Genomic DNA, 16,748 nt, shown 5'->3' with positions numbered 1-16,748 from the left:
GACATTTTGAATGTTTTCTTTATTTTTAAAACATTAACAATCCACCAGCCACGGCCTACGTTGTATGCCAGAAGGGTGGTTAGGGTACTTTTTCAAACTCCAGAAATATCTGACAGGGCTGCAAATTCACTAAATGTTTCGGATAATATGAAATGGTTGACTTCATTCTCATGTCATTCCCATTCTTTGCCACGGAAAGTCATGTGACACCTTTTTCAACCAATAAGATTTAATAATTTCGAGGGTAAAACAAACACTATGGTTTAACTCACTAAAAGATTATGTTTAATGAAAACACATAATCAATCTTTAGTAAGTGTTCTGTTGTACCCCAGTTCTGACGTCATGCCGTGGCGAAGAATAACTTTTCGGAGGGGAGGGGTAGTATCAAAATTATCAAAAAGTATCAACATTTTACGTCTGACAGGGTCAAAATTCCGCTTGGCAGGGTCAAGCCTCCAGCGGTTAGTTCCCATCACTATCCTTTCAGTCTTACTCCGTACACATATGATCCACTTAGAATTTTTCGAGGGGAATTTTGAGCTTTTCAAGATCTTATCGAGAACCATGGTTCTTTGCAAAATCAGAAAATTCTCCAGTAAAAAGCTCTAATGTTTTGCCATCTCAGCCCCGTTCGTACTTTTGGCTTGACAAGAAAAGAAAACAAGTAAAATCTCAAAAAACGTGTTTAATCTATATTACAAGAAATTAATAAAAATAATGTATGCTTTTACAAAAATAAGCTTAATTTTGAAATTAAAATATATCAAACGAAACCAGAGGCATTAAATTCAATTTCAAAAAGGGATTTCAAAAAAGGATTTCAAAAATACGACCCTTTCCCGAAAAATGTCTGAAAAATGAGCCCTGGAAGTTGTTAGTCGATTTTCGACAGCTATATAAAGAAATATTAGCCCATTTTTCTCTTTCTATTCTTAAATATTTCTGTGAAAACTTTACCTTAAAAACACCCCTGTCTCACAGAGCGAGGAGGAACCCTGCCCCACTGGCAAGTTTGGTCAAAACTCCGTTCCCAGTGGAAAATACCCTACAAGTTCAGCCCCACTGGGAAATTGACATTGTTTTTATCCATTTGAAATTAAATGGAAGGAAATTGCACTCTCCAAAAGGGCTCCAAAACCATCCATGTTGGATCTTTTGGAACAATAGAATTTCCTTCCCTATTGGAAATTCGATAAATTTTCTTCTCCACTGTAGGAAGTAGCTCCTCAGGGGCTGTGAGACAGGGAATGTAAAAATGGAAACGTGAAGAAAAGTCATTCTTCCGATGAAGTTTGAAAAGCACCTTGCTTATGGACATTTGACTTGCGAAATCTCAGTTAAATATTTTATAAAGTTAGCGAAACATCATCTAGCGGTTTGTCCTCAACTTTAAGGAAAACAAAATTGTCTTTGGGTTTTGATGGGATATTACTCCTAGTCACTTGTCCCATATCGGCGTACGGATCACGCGGGTTTTTCCCGGCGGCGTATTTATGTAACGAATGCTTTTTGTCCCCTCGGTCAGGCGCTGAGGAGCCGGTCGATGCGTACGCACTTTCGAGTTTTGAGAGCCCTCCAGTTGGTTTTGCATGCTCCGTTTTCTTTTTCTGTTCCTGTGGTTTGTCCGGTTTATAATGTGTCCCGGTACTGTCCGAAGTTAAACGACCCATCAAATAATCGGTCATATCTTCATTATTGACGTTACTGTTAGGATCGCCATTTTCTGTTTGTTGTTTGTTCTCTTCGCTAGCTTTGTCACCAGACTCTTTTTCTCCTTCTTTTCCTGCTTTTGATTCGTCAACAGGGTTAGGTTTTGACGCGTCTTCAACAGGGCTTGGATTGCTGTTCAATGAGTCAGTGGAGACCCCCTTCGAAGAGGAATCTTCTTTTGCTTTCTCAGAGGTCGATTCTGAATTCTCAGCTTTTGACGGATCTTTATCAGCTGTAGTATCAGAGTTTTGTTTTTGAGGTGATTCCCCTGTATCTCCTCCTTCTTGTTGATTCTTTTCGTTATTTTCGATCAATTTGGAGACTTCCTTGCTATCCTTCTCTTTTGTGGAACCTCCTTCTTTATTTTCCTCTTTCGCCCCCTCCTGTTTTGCGTTCTCCCCTTCTTTAGCGGAATCACTTGAAGGATTCCCTGAAGGGCCATTCCCTTGCTGCTGTGCATCTTGTGATCCACTATTTCCATTGGAGCTATCACTGTTGAAATTATTAATGGAAGAATAAGCTGCTTCGGCTTCCTTTGCTGCCATCTTTGCTTGTTCCTCTTTAGCAAGCATTTCTTTTGTTTTATCTCCTTCACTTTCTTTCGAATTTTCTTCTTTTGCTCCATCCTCCTTGTGTTCTTCCTTTGCATTCTCTTTCGTAGCGTCTTCACTTTGTTTAGCTCCTTGGTCTGTGGACCCCTCTTTGGGCCCTTGATCTGTCGACCCCTCTTTTGGACCCTGATCAGTGGACCCCTCTTTTGGCCCCTGGTCTGTTGACTCCTCTTTTGGACCCTGGTCAGAAGAACCTTCTTGTTTCGCACCTTGATCGCTCGATCCACTCTCTTGTTTCACAGCCTCACCATTAGAACCTTCATTTTGTTTTTGTCCTTCTTCACTAGAGTTTTGCTCTGGAGCATCAGAATTATCCTGCGTTGGCCCTTGTTCGGCAGTTGCTTGATCTTTTGATTCATCCTGTTTTGGAGAATCTTCTTTGGACCCTTCTTCTTTAGAAAATTCTTTCGAAGATTCTTGTTTCGAGTCGTTCTCTTTATTCGCTTCTTGTGCAGCTTTCTGGTCATTGCCGTTCGACTGCCCGTCTTTTGGACCCTCTTGTTGCCCTTTCTCTTCATTCGCACTTTCGCTTTTTGTGTTTTCCTCTTTAGGGCTTTCCTGCTTCGAAGTGTCTTCTTTAGGGTTTTCCTGCTTCGAAGCGTCTTCTTTGGGGTTTTCCTGCTTCGAAGCGTCTTCTTTGGGGTTTTCCTGCTTCGAAGCATCCTCGCTGGGGCTTTCCTGCTTCGAAGCATCTTCTTTATTCTCCTCCTTTGATCCTCCCTCTTTGGAAGAGTTCTCCTTATTCTCCTCCTGAGTGTTTCCTTGCGATTCAGGTGTCTTATCATCCAACTTGGACCCACCATCGCTCTGTCCTTGCATCGCATTCTTCAAATTATCATCTTCATATTCAGCGCATTCAATTTCCTGACGTTTGGAATCTTCACTCGGTGTTCCTATCATCACATATGGATCCTTAAGAGCCTTCGGGATTTGAACTTCCTTATGGCGCTTTTTACATTTGCTTTTGTCAATTTGACTTTTTCTTGAAGGATGCTTCATTGATTTTCTTTTAGAAGATAAAGAAGACCTTTTCTTACCACCGATATCACTATAAAGGCGTTTCACTTCTTTGCCGACGTTTTTAGATAATGAATCCTCGTCTTCTTCCACGGCAGGATGAACTTTCGATTTCTCAGTAGCAATCGCCTTCTCGAGGTTTTCAATGGTGTTTAACTCCTCTGCAACGCTTGGTGTAGCTTTGACTGCTTTTCCTTTCTCGTGAAACTTCTTCTTTTCTTTAGCTTTCAGTTTTGCTTCTTTTCCTTCCGATTTTGCTTTTGCCACGTATGGATCACTGGTGTCATAAGGCCCGATATGAGATTGTGATGCCCGTGTAAACTCGCTTATACCATTATGGAGCGATTCCAACTCTTTAGCCGTTGTCTCCGAGGCCCTAGCTTCACCAGCAGCAAGTTTCTCAACCGATTCTGATCCTTTAGCTGTCTTTTCATGTCGAGCTTCGTTTTGAGTCAACCCAACGGCTGTTCCGAGATCTGCGTAAGGATCAAAAGATCGTTTGGTGACTTTGGTAGAATGGTATCGTTTGTGGTTTTTGGTGACGCTCTTCTTCTCAACTGCTGATCCGATGAAAAGATAAGGATCCTTTAAGAGCTTTTGCCTTGCTTTCTCAATGTTTGTTTGATTTGAAGCGACATCACTGCGCTTCTGGTCGTTAACAGCCGATCCTATCAAAACATATGGATCCTTGATCGTATTTTTATTGTCAACAACTTTAGTTTCGTTTGAGGCAACATCGCTACGTTTTTGGTCATCAACAGCGGACCCTATCATAACATAAGGATCTTTAACAATATTCTTATTGCTGGCTGATTTAGTTTCGTTTGAGGCAACATCGCTCCGTTTTTGGTCATTTACGGCCGAACCAATAAAAACATAGGGATCCTTGATGATGTTTTTATTTTCAGCGGCCTTCGTTTGGTTTGACGCGACGTCGCTACGTTTTTGGTCATTTACAGCCGAACCAATAAAAACATAGGGATCCTTGATGATATTCTTATTTTCAGCGGCCTTCGTTTGGTTTGACGCGACATCGCTCCGTTTTTGGTCATTTACGGCCGAACCAATAAAAACATAGGGATCCTTGATGATATTCTTATTTTCAGCGGCCTTCGTTTGGTTTGACGCGACGTCGCTACGTTTTTGGTCATCAACAGCTGAACCAATCATAACATAAGGATCCTTGATGATATTCTTATTGTCAACAACTTTAGTTTCATTTGAAATTACTTCGCTCCGTTTTTGGTCGTCAACAGCCGAACCAATCAAAACATAAGGATCCTTGATGATGTTCTTATTTTCAGCGGCCTTCGTTTGGTTTGAATGTTGAGTTTCACTGCGTTTTTGACTATCCACTGCGGAGCCAATTAAAACATAAGGATCCTTAATGACGTTGCCTGCTGATTTCGTTTGGTTTGCTGCAACCCCGCTGCGTTTTCGATCATCAGCTAAGACAGATCCGACTAAAGTATCAGGTTTATAGTATTTCTTATCTTCCAAATCGTCAGGTTGTGTTAACTTATGTTGTGGGCTAATTCCTTTGGTGGTGGCTTTATCGACACGATCTCTCTTGCGGCCGATATCAGCGTACGGGTCAATTTTGACTGCTTTTACATTCATGGACTTTTTGTTACCCTTTGATGGGTGTTTATCCATACTATTTCTTTTTTTACCGATATCAGAGTAGGGGTCCTTACCATTGATTTGATTACTGACCGTTTCTTTCGAATCTTTTGATTCCGGTGATTTTAGTTTCATCAACAGAGGGAAGATTCCTTGGAAAATACTCGGTTCAACTTGATCTCTACCAGCATTGGAAACTTCAGCCGGATGTTGAGGGAGATATACACGTTTATGGGCCTTTTTCGTGATTATGTGTTTCTTAGAAGCAGGGTGGTGGTGATTCTTCTTGCTAATTGTGTGTCTTTTAACAGATTTCCTCTTCTTGATGAAATGTCTTTTGACGGGTTTCGCTTTCTTTACCACGGGTCTTTTAGTAGTTTTCGTTCTCTTGTTCGTATGTGGTTTGGTAGGTTTAGCTCGTTTGCTACCCAAATCAGTGTAAGGATCACCATAGTGGGTCAGTGGTTTAGATTCCTTTACTTTTGATGGATTCACAAAGTTGCAATCATCATCTCTCTTGGAAGCTTCACTTCCAATCATTTCATAAGGCTCACTGCAACTTAAAAACCGTTTCGTGATTTCTGCTGCTCGCCTGCTACGTTTATTGATCTTGGCTTTCAGTGGAGTTTTAGTCGGGTCTCGGCTTCGTTTGGTCGCGACAGTTGATGTGACGCTTTCTCCGACATCTAAGTAAGGGTCGCGTCCCTGGTTTACACTTTTTTGGTTTGTTTTAAATTCTTGCGTTTTAGAAGTATCATTATTCTTGGAGCCTTCTTGTTTAGCTCGTTTGGAAGGGTTCGGTGAGGAGGCCCCTATCTCCAGGTAAGGATCCGAATTTTTCGCATTGGTTTTCACCTTGGATGCAATCGCTTGCTGCCCGAATACTGGTAGTGAGCCTTTGGAGGTCTTTTCTGATTGGGTAGAATTTGACTTTGGAGCAGAATTTCTTTGTTCTTCGCTAGTCTCGGGAAGTTTATGTCGTAGATTAGCATAAGGGTCAGAAGAAGGGTCTTGTGAGAGAGTTTGAGTTGAGTCGCCTTTTGAAAGTGTTTGACTTGAAACACCGTTCATTTCATTCTTGATTTGTGCGTTCGATTTATTGAGAGCACGAAGCAATTCTTCAGTCTTGGCAAGTGCCTGGTCAACTTCTCCTTCTTCGTCTTGTCCTTTCAAATTTGCTTGATCCTCTTTCTTCTTCTTGAGAACTTTCTCGTTCCCTTCCTTCAATTTGTCACTTAATTCTTTTACTTTCTCCATAATCTTTGCTCCTTTCTCTTCTTCACCCTCTTCTTTATCCTCCTCCTCTTTCTTTGATTCACTCGTCTCATCCTCGTTCGTCTTCTTCAGTGAATCTCCTTCTTCATGGTTCGCTTTTTTCAAAACACTATCAGCCAATGAAACATCTTTTTCCAAACGTGGATCCATGTGTAAAGTTGCGTTACTACCAGACGCTGGACCCGCCATGTTTTGAGTTACATTTGATACAGTTTTACCAGTCACCGATTTATCATCAATATTCGATTTGCTGTCACTGTCACCTTTCTCACCCCAGAACTTTGAGCTCTCTCCGACGTCGGCATAAGGATCACTAGATTGATGTTCAGATTTCGTAGACGCTATCTGATGTGTGTCAAACGATTCTTTAAGTTGCTTTTGCGCTTCAAGTGCAAGTGATGACTCTGGTTGAGTGTTGCCCTCAATGTTTAAATTATCTGCATTCTTACCTAGCAAGTGAACTTGTTTCTGATTAGTTGCTCCCTCTTTTAGATCTTTCCCACTCTCCTTAGAAGTTTCTTCGGAAAGTTCAAATTCCTTAGCTTTCGTCACTTCTTTACCGCTAATCTTCTTTTGCACACCGTGATCGCCCTCTTCACTATCAGCTTTGGCAAACTCCTTCGATTTTTCTTTCTTCTTTTTCGAATCATCTTTATCTTCGTCATCTTTTGGCGGCTTCTGATCACCTGGTATTATTTTTGGAGGTAGAACTTTACCAATCGATTTATAAGGATCTTTTGCGTACGATTTCACACCTTGTATGTTTTCCATAGATGTTGGCAATTTCGCTTTCTCTGCAATCTTCTTGAAATCAGTAACCTGAACTTGTTCTTTCTTTTCTGCGTCATCTCTCGAATAAACACTTGTTTCCTGGTTTCCATCAGCACCTGGACTGGTTTCTTCCAGCTTACGCTTACTTCCTTTGACAGGCCGTGCGTTGATGCTTTTCAAGACAATGCTATTTGAGACAGCTTTAAATTTCGATTTAAGGCCAGCTTTCGATACAATTCCACTCTTCAAAGAAGCTTTAATACCTGTTGGTGCTAGTCTGGTCTTTGTTATCGAAGCTCTACTTTTTACAGTCGTAATTTTGTTCTTTCTACGGCTCAGCTTTGCCATTCTGCTTCGTTTCTCATTCTTGACGTTTTTCTTGTGATTCTTTTTAGAGAATGTGGAGCCTTTCAATGGTTCACTTGGTGCACTACCTATGTCCGAAAAAGGATCTCTTTTATGTCCGGTAGTTTTCTTCGGTCTACCAATTACCTTTTGTCGCTTTTGCTTCTTTGAGTGTTTCGGCATGCGGCTCCGTTTACTCTTCTTGTTTTTACGAGACACCTTTCCTCTTTTCGAGACTTGCTTACGTGATGTTTTTCTTTCCCTCTTTGCGCCTTTCTTTTGATTGACTTTGGTTGGTAGCTTATGCCTCTTGTTCCCGATATCAGCGAAAGGGTCTTTCTTAATAGTGGCATGAATTTTATTGATCTTTTTCAAAGGTTTTAGAGACTTGGTTTGAGCTTTATCAAGTTTACTTGGTGATTTTGAATGGACTTCGCTTCCATAACCAATATCTGCGAAAGGGTCTCCAGACTTTTTGTAACCCTTGCTTGTCTGTGTTCGCTTGGATGGCATCCCAGAGGTGTTTCCTACATCCGCGTATGGGTCTCTTTTGTAGCCTCCTTTAGTTGAAGGTCTCTTATTTGTATGTGTGCGTTTGGTAGGGACATCAGGAGCGCTTCCCAGATCAGCATATGGATCTCTTTTAGTACTCGTACTAGGCCCAGGCTTTTTATGGGTTTCTTCACGCTTGACTGGCGTGCTAGGTGCACTTCCTACGTCTGCGTATGGATCTCGTTTATAAGAACCTTTTTTGGAATACGTTTGACTTCGAGCCACGGCAGCTCCCATATCTCCATAAGGGTCGCGCCCATTATCGAAAGTTTGAAGAGTTGGTTTCTTTGGCTGTGTGCTTGACTCCACAGCACTATCAATATTCGGCATGTTAGCTAGAAATCTGAAAGGTTTCATTTCGAACAGACGTTTCCTGGTTTCAGGGTTTATCTTCGCCAACGCTTCTTTGAATTTAGGTAACGAATCTAACATCATGGTGTGAGGACTGCTAGGAGCTTCACGTGGTGCCACATTATTGGCTGCGGTGATCTGTTCCAAAGCTGATGCTGTCGAATCGACTGTGGACATTGAAGGGGTATGGGTATGAGAGATTAATGACATTCCACCTGTGCCTCCGTGCGAGGCATCATCGAAAAAACCCCTCTTAGTACCTGCTTTATTAGAAACAGCCCTGAACGATCTTTTCAATCCAGCAGATCCCATCGTTGCATAAGGATCTTTGGCCAGTTTCTCATACGATTCCTTTTTGGTCATATATTTGTAGGTATCTTCCTCCTTATTTGGTAGGATGGCTCCTACTTCGACCTCATCAGTTGCCCGACGCCTTTTTCGGCGGGCTGGTAAACCACCTACATCAGCATATGGGTCGTTAACAACCATCTTGGTTTTGGTAGCTTCCTCTTTTTGCTCCTGATGGTGTTTCTGATGATGATGATGTCTTTTCTGGCCGATGTCTGAATAAGGATCTTTCAATCGATTCAATTGCAACATTGCTTCTTTTGTTTCTTTCTTCAATTTATCCAAAGTGTTTTCGTATTCAAGGATCTTTGGTTTCAAACTTGATTCAGTCATCTCAGGTGATTGTTGTTGAGCTTCAGCTGTTGATGTGGATGTCATTGCTCTTGTTGCTGCGGACCCTTGGTTACCAGAGAGGATAGAAGTCAATTCTTTAGGCAAACTGACCACAATTCTCATTCTTTTTCCACGTTGTTCGATTCTAGATGGTGTTAAATGAATTTCTTTACCACGGTGGGGCGTTTCCAAGGTGCGCCGGCGGAGATCTGCATACGCTGCTTGAAGCTTGTTTTGGTCTTCCTTAGTCATTGGTTCGTCCTTAAAGATACGATCTGCGATAGTCACTGCAATAGCAGGGTTGTTGGTTATCGCAACAGCTCTGGAGTTTGATCGTTTACCATCTGGAGGCTTCAAATCAATCGTGATTGGTTCTTTCAGCTTGGCTAACGGTCCTTTGGGATTTAAAGTAATTTTGAGTGGAACCCTGGGTAATTTACCGAACAGCTCCACAATAGTACTTGGTTGTTGTGTTTGACCGACTTCGATTGATTCTCGTTTGTTCTGTAAAGTCTTCCCCATGAAGTTTTGATATGGAGCTAAAGCAAGACTATCCAAGCTTTCGAAATATTTAGAAGCCCCTTTCATAAAGTCTTTTTGCTTTTGGCAAGTAGGTTCAATGCAATCTTTTTCATGATCATCAATAAGTTTGGAAGGATCCAAATCACCAAAGAATCCACTTTCATCAGCTGCTACGAATTGTTTTATGTTTCCATGTCGCGATGCACGAATCTTCGGACGATCGGTATCAATCAGTTTTACTCTCTTCGAAGGAGTTTCCGATCTCTTTACAGCTCTCTGTTGCTGCATATTAAAAGCAGAATCTGGTGGTGCAATCAAAGTGGCTGCAATCCCTGGATATTGTTGCTCCAGAGCTGTTCGTTCATTGCTGATCATTTTCATCTTACTTTGAAGGTTCGAAGTTTCAGCCATTGCTGATGTTTCCTCGTTATGAGCGACTGTTTTGGCGTTTTGCAGTTCACTCATAATATCATGAACAGCCATTTTGTAAAGAGAAACAAGCATATCTTTGTCCAAGACTTTCATAAAATTATCAGCAAATTTTTTGTTTTGTGTTTCAGGTGACGGTTGGTTTGCTGCACTTGCTTCACTTATTGAAGATTGTTGTATCGCACCGGCCTTTGGTGCTTTTTCTTCGGTGGAAGGGAATTTGATATTTTGTATAGCTGATTCTATGTGCTCCTTTAGATTGGCTTGTGGTTTTGGCGCCGCTTCAGCTGCCGGCTCGGTTGAAAGCGTCACAACATCACTATTAGTATCGGTTACGTCTTGCTTGTCTTTCGCAACAGCAGTGTCTTCAGACTTGGTTACACCGCTAACACCGCTTTGAGGTAATGGTGATTCCTTCTCAGTGGCTGTTTTGGTGAAGCTTGCTATGGCTGGCGCCGCCTCTTCTGGTGGCTCCACATTGTTAGAAAAATCAGCAAGACTCGGAGAAATAATTTTCTTCTCGCGTGCTGGAGCTACAGTTGGCTTGGTAACAAACGAAATAAAAGATGAATTGTCATCTATCTTTTCTTTTTTAGAAGATTTTTTGTTTTCATCTTTGGGGACAACACATTTCAACATGGCTTTCCCTTTGGGTAGACTGATGATGACACCGCGTTTGTAAGCAGCTGATGGGATAAACACCTGAAATAAATAATCAGATAAGTGATGAAATTACATAGTACTCAATAACAAGAAAATCATGACGCCCTAGAGGGCTAAAATTTATCTGACTAGATCCTAAACTTACAGGTCTAAATACGCATAAATTCTGAAATCGCCAGCCCTTCGCACAAAGACCATGATAACTGGAAATTTAAGGAAAACAATCTATCCAACGAGTTATGATTAGTTTGAATTACTAAGGTTCCAGTGGGTGAAAGCAAACTTAAGCCGAAGACAAAAAGTATGTATAAGGTAGAAATACCTTTGGAATGTTGACAGCTTTCCTGAAGAAAGCGTCTTGTCCTGGTTCATCCACTTGATCTTTCTTGCTCCCTTGAACGTCAGTTTCCTCGCCCTCCTCGCCATCGCTACCAAAGATGAAGCGTTCGTTCGCGCGGTCTAGGCGGTCGTAATCAATAACAGGCGGGTGATCACGTTTAGTGCCTTTAATATCTTTTGATTTCTTGTGATGTGCTTTATGTAATTTCCCTCTCTTTTTGCCTCCTCGTTTAGCATTGACTTTGAACGATTTGTCCAAACGTTCCTTTAGTTTGTCTTCTAATTGATTCAGAGAGGAGATTTTCAAAGGACCAATAGACTCGATATTCTTTGAAAAATCACATTTCTGACAATGTTTCATCTTGATAGCAAGCTTTCCTTTCAAATGAACGGTAACCGGGATATGTACGGTGCAGGGCGGTGGCGGTGGAGGAGCAGGGGCGGCGATGGGGACTGGGAGGAGAACAGGCTCATGATGAATGATAGGTTCCTCGTGGTGTACAATTGGAGGTGGCTCTTGTTGGATAATAGGGACTGGTTCAGATACATGTGATATTATTGGTTCCGGCATCGGTTCTATCGGTACCGGTTCAATCGGGTGTACCGGCTCGATAGGTTCGATCGGTGCAGGAGGTTCTACGGTAAGATGTTCTTCCGGTTGTGGACCAACTAACGGTAATTCGGGCATCATGTTCAAGTCCGTGTCAAATTGTTTCTTCACTCCTGTCATTTCTTTACCTAAGGTCATAGAAAAATAGTTATCAGACAATAGACGATATCGGCTTTCCGAATTCTCCCCGAATGATTGCCCATAATGCATTGCGCAAAAAAATTCACGGACAATATTGCCTTACTGAATTTGTTTGCGCAATGCATCATGGGTAATCATTCGGAGAGAATTTCGTTAAGCCGATATCGTCTATTGCTCGTACAATATAGAATTATTTCACGCGTTCCAGATTTTCCGTATATTTTCCTCCTCTAAAGACTCGGAAAATATTTTACGGAAAAATCTCGGAACTCGTAAAATATTTCTCACTCGCAATAATTGTCCGATAACTATTTCCTTAAGGGAAGAAATTTTTGCGGAAGAAATTTTCGCGGAATTTAATTTCGCGAATTTGGGTGTAATTCGCGAAATTAAATTCCGCGAAACACACCAAAACGGCTAAATCGCGAAATTAAATGGTACTTATTTTAGAAGACAGAGCTGATATCTATATTGAAGGTTTAGCGCGACTTGAATCACGAGAGTTACTTTTGGCTACGTTTCGAGAACAATTTCTCCAATCATCTGGCCAGATATTTGAACCTGATGCTACAATCTTTCAGACAAGTATTTTGAAAGCATGTTCTTCAGTGTTTTAGCATTACGAACGTCAAATATTCTGTCGTAAAGAAATGTAAACTTACCCTTCTTTTTGGGCTGGAGGGTTTGGCTTTTCTTATGAGGTCCTCCGACGCCTTCACTTTCAATGATGACTCCTTGATTCGGATGAGTATCAACACGAAAATCGTCTGTTGCATATTTCAAATCATTTGCATCAACTTTATCGTTCTTCAAAATGTCTGGAAGATCACGTGGCGAGCCCAATTGTCTCTTGTCAAACGTTGCGTCTACGAAAAAAAACGGTCAAAGAGGAAAAATCTGGAAATAGTATAAAGGATTTAGATACTATGACGGAAAGTTGAGGTTAAACAAAATTTACAAAGACCATTATGAAAGTAATTGTTCTCTGACCAAATTCGATGAAAATTGGATAGAGATTTTAGGATTCTCGAATTTCGAGCCTCGAGCTTTAACAAAATACCCACATACACACACGATTGATAATATTATAACTTTTACCGCTTTTACCGCTTTTCCTGCCCGTCTTTTATCAGGCGGTGCCGAAAAATAGCAGTTTCAAAGTGCGAACTAGCTAATCTTCTAAAACGGAAGCCAAAATAAACGACAAAAAGGTGTGAAAATACCTTTTGATTCTTGAGTTTGGCTTTTCTTATGAGACCCTCCGACGCCTTCACTTTCAATGATGACTCCTTGATTCGGATGAGTATCAACACGAAAATCGTCTGTTGCATATTTCAAATCATTTGCATCAACTTTATCGTTTTTCAAAATGTCTGGAAGATCGCGAGGCATTCCCAAATGTCTCTTGTTGAACGTGACATCTACAAAATAGCCAAAAAGTTGAATTTTGAATTTAAAGAAAGGATTCAGATATTAGTTGGAAAGTCGAGGTTAAACCAATTTCGCAGATATTATCAAAGTAATTTTTCTTTGACCGTATTCTGTGATGATTCGATGGATTTTAGGGTCCTTGAACTTATAGATCGTGGGATTTCAACAAAATACTCACATTCACACGCGATTGATAACATTTTAAGTTTTTACGGGCCGATGCTTTAAAACGCCTTCGTAATCACTATTTGAGCCACCAGATTTTCCGCCCATCCTAGACCAGCAAGCGTCTAATGTTCCATAAAAAGAGGACCCTACACGAAAGCCAAAACAAACTACAGAAAAACGTACCTTTTGATTTCCGAGTTTGGCTTTTCTTATGAGGTCCTCCGACGCCTTCACTTTCAATGATGACTCCTTGATTCGGATGAGTATCAACACGAAAATCGTCTGTTGCATATTTCAAATCATTTGCATCAACTTTATCGTTCTTCAAAATATTTGGAAGATCGTGTGGCATTCCAAAATATCTCTTGTTGCCTGTGATTTCTACGAAAGAAATAAAAAGAAAGCTATTCTGTTACGGGGGTGGTCCTTTAATCTAGATAGTGGAGGCTTGTCAAAAAACCACACATACGCAAACGGAACTTGAAGACCTACATATGATAATGTGCCAACGCGCATAGCTGAGCCCAGAGGGGTTCCTAGGCAAGTGAAGGGTACAGGTATGTGCCGTCCTTAAGGGTGCCTTTTTGGAACCTGGCAGTTCCTATAAAGATTGAGAAGGTCAGAAAATTAAATCTCAGTCCCACTAAGGGTTGGAGAAATCGGAAAATTTCAAGGATTTGCTCCTTGAAAGATCAAAATTAGGTCAAATTAGTCCCAAGCAGGGTTGTAAATTTCACAAAGGTTTCCCTACTTTTTAGTCTCACTAAAGGCCACTACCCACTCAGCATTTTATGGTCGGCGAAGTAGGCGCGGCAGAAGTCGGGCGGCACGCACCCGTCAGGTCTGAATCCTAGTATCTCCCTGGTCTGCACACGACCTCAGTTTGGTAGCAAACAAGTAACTGCAGTTAAAGGGTTAAACAAAAACATGGATATACCTTTTAACTTTTGAGTTTGGCTTTTCTTATGAGGCCCTCCGACACCTTCACTTTCTATGATGACTCCTTGATTCGGATGAGTATCAACACGAAAATCGTCTGTTGCATATTTCAAATCATTTGCATCAACTTTATCGTTCTTCAAAATGTCTGGAAGATCGTGTGGTGAACCCAAATTTCTCTTGTTGCCTGATAATAAAAAACTTAATGTAGTAGAGAGCATTTTGTAAAATCGCATGACTGTTTTGTTAGAAGCACTTGTTATACATTTTTGGAAAGCTAAGGCGTAAGGGGTAGGGGAATCGAAATTACTATGTTTCCAATTTTTTTTCGGACACTTTGGTGTGATTTTCGGACAAATATGACGGTCTCAGGCAAAAATCATAGTGTTAAAAATTAATGAAGATTTTAGCTCGAGAAAACGGAGACCTGTTGTATATTTTTTAAAAGCTATCAAAAAATTAGGATTAGAGATATATTGGAAGTATAGGTGATTTCAGTACCTAACTCGAAATATTGAGCTTCAAAAAGCGCAAAAACTGGACAAAATAGCTGTTTCTGGCTGAAAAACACGGGTTTCAAGGGTTAATATCTCGAGTTAGGTACAGAAATCACCTACACTTGCAATATGTATTGTTTCTGCAATCTTGGTCAAAATATATTGAGAATTTTGTGCATTTTAACGTTGCTCAGAATTTAAAGTTCGGGTGAGAATTACCAATTTAGTAATTCCACTTTATGAGTGAGAGTCTATCACCATATTTCCCTAGCACCCTGCCTGAAAGTGCTTGGGATTCGAACACAGTCCATTGCAGTGTAAGTTTGTGATCGAAACCTTCACACTATCAGTCGGCTAGTGCCACTTTATTTCATTGGATATCTCGATTTTGGAGGGGTTCAGTGGCTTCTAGGCTATATTCTCAGCCTTATTGGAATACAAATTATGAGCTTTTGAGATCCTGAAATCCTGAGGACTTTAGCCCAAATTGAAAATAATTACCTTTTGACGAAGCAACGGCGACAAAAAGTAGCAGGGATGTGTAGAACCAAATCTAAAAGTGGGAATCGCATGGTATTATTTAAACTTTTCTTTTGAGAATGGACGGAACAGAGTGTAGGTATGTAAAAAAGAACACTGCCAGGGCCAGAGACCCGATATCTATGGAAATCTGTTTTCCCGTCTCTTTTTTGTCAAATCCCGTAATACCGTACTAAAAAAGGGCCAATCCCTTTACATCGCAAAAGTACAACCCCCTTCCCCACGGTACGTTATACGTAAGTTTCGCCCTGGCACAGAGATCCCACAAGGGAGATGCTTTATCATAGCTTTATCATGAACACACGAAAAGTGTCTATCTAGGACGTAGGGGAGGTAATTTTCGGATTGTTGGATTTAAGTCAGGAAGATAATCACATAAAATTTGACAATTTTATTAGGATTTCGTTTCCATGCGAGAACTCCAAACAAAACGTACCATAAATATATAGCAAGAACAAAACAAAACAAAACAAAACAAAAGTTTGACCTCACCTTCAACATGGTAGCAGACATTTTCTTCTTCATAAAACCACACACATTTTCAAAAAATACCAAAAATTGACCAGAAAACTTTCCGTGCAAACGCCCTTTTGGTTATGATACTGACTTTTAAAATCTTTCCGATTCGTATAAAATTGATATAGAATTCGATTAAAATTCTTATTTCTTATAATTTCATTGTAACCTTACTAGACTTCACTCAGTAGGAAGCTAGCGTTGCAATGCAGAGAACTGATTGTTTAAAATCGTTCAAGCGTAACATTCGAAAGCAAACAATCTTTTTTTTCAAGGCGCATACAAAATTTCTTGCAAGTCGCTAGCGACTTCTCTATTCTGTCTGGATTCCCGGCTACTCATTACCCAGATAATATCGGTTAAAAGGTTATACAAGTGTCTGCCCCTTGGTCAGGCTCGTGTATGCGTGCGTATACTTTTATATCGTGCTTAAGGAAATCTGAGCCTTCATTCGCTTATACACGCTTTTTTATACAAAAAATGGTGTCTTTTTCATTTCGTGATTTGGATTCGAATTTAGACTAGATTTAACATTTAATACAAGTGAATTAGGATCTTAACCTAAGAATTCTGTAAGAATATTTTAGGATGATTCTCCCAAAAACGTTAAGAATATCCATGATGAAATGGATTTACACCATTCTTATAAAAAAAAGCGTGTATTTCAAGAATGAAAGCCTCGTTTCTATCGTGGGTTCAAAAAAAACTTCAGATGTTTGGTGACGTTTTTAGAGCTTTCAAAGTGATCTGTATGCTTGACATAGGTTGTCTGTACACAGACCCAGTATCTACGGCTAATTTCAAAATTAATTGCCGTAGAGGGTCTGTTGTCATTGTCTTTTCTCAATTGAGATTTTTCAAACCGACCGCTCCGATAGAGTGTTAGTGAGAGAGGGGAGTCGACGAGAAGAGTTTTGCTATTTATAATCATACTTCTTCGTAGATATCCCCGGTACGGGAATTTTTTATCAAACAGATAATGCGCACAGAGTGTACTACGAAGCGATAAACGTG

The 16,748-nt window shown here is 40.5% G+C and overlaps 1 protein-coding gene and 1 long non-coding RNA gene across 2 annotated transcripts in view; both read right to left on the bottom strand.

Moving 5' to 3' along the window:
- The window catches only part of LOC136801040 (uncharacterized), a 36,627-nt gene that overhangs the window by 6,665 nt on the left and 13,214 nt on the right, over nt 1-16,748 (bottom strand). The gene's annotated exons all lie outside the window — the stretch shown is intronic.
- LOC136801037 (microtubule-associated protein futsch-like) lies at nt 1,291-15,909 on the bottom strand. Its single transcript, XM_067057667.1, has 8 exons — nt 15,711-15,909; nt 15,180-15,231; nt 14,180-14,368; nt 13,426-13,623; nt 12,867-13,064; nt 12,306-12,509; nt 10,876-11,630; nt 1,291-10,592 (listed from the first exon to the last, which is right to left on the bottom strand). The coding sequence occupies exons 1-8, from the start codon at nt 15,741-15,743 to the stop codon at nt 1,350-1,352; spliced, it is 10,872 nt and encodes a 3,623-aa protein (XP_066913768.1). The 5' UTR covers nt 15,744-15,909; the 3' UTR covers nt 1,291-1,349.

This window comes from Clytia hemisphaerica, unplaced genomic scaffold, assembly GCF_902728285.1.
Source record: "Clytia hemisphaerica strain Z4C2 unplaced genomic scaffold, Clytia hemisphaerica genome assembly, whole genome shotgun sequence".
Lineage (NCBI taxonomy): Eukaryota > Metazoa > Cnidaria > Hydrozoa > Leptothecata > Clytiidae > Clytia > Clytia hemisphaerica.
Note: the sequence above shows the minus strand (reverse complement) of the source record. Positions and strands in the feature narration are given on the sequence as shown.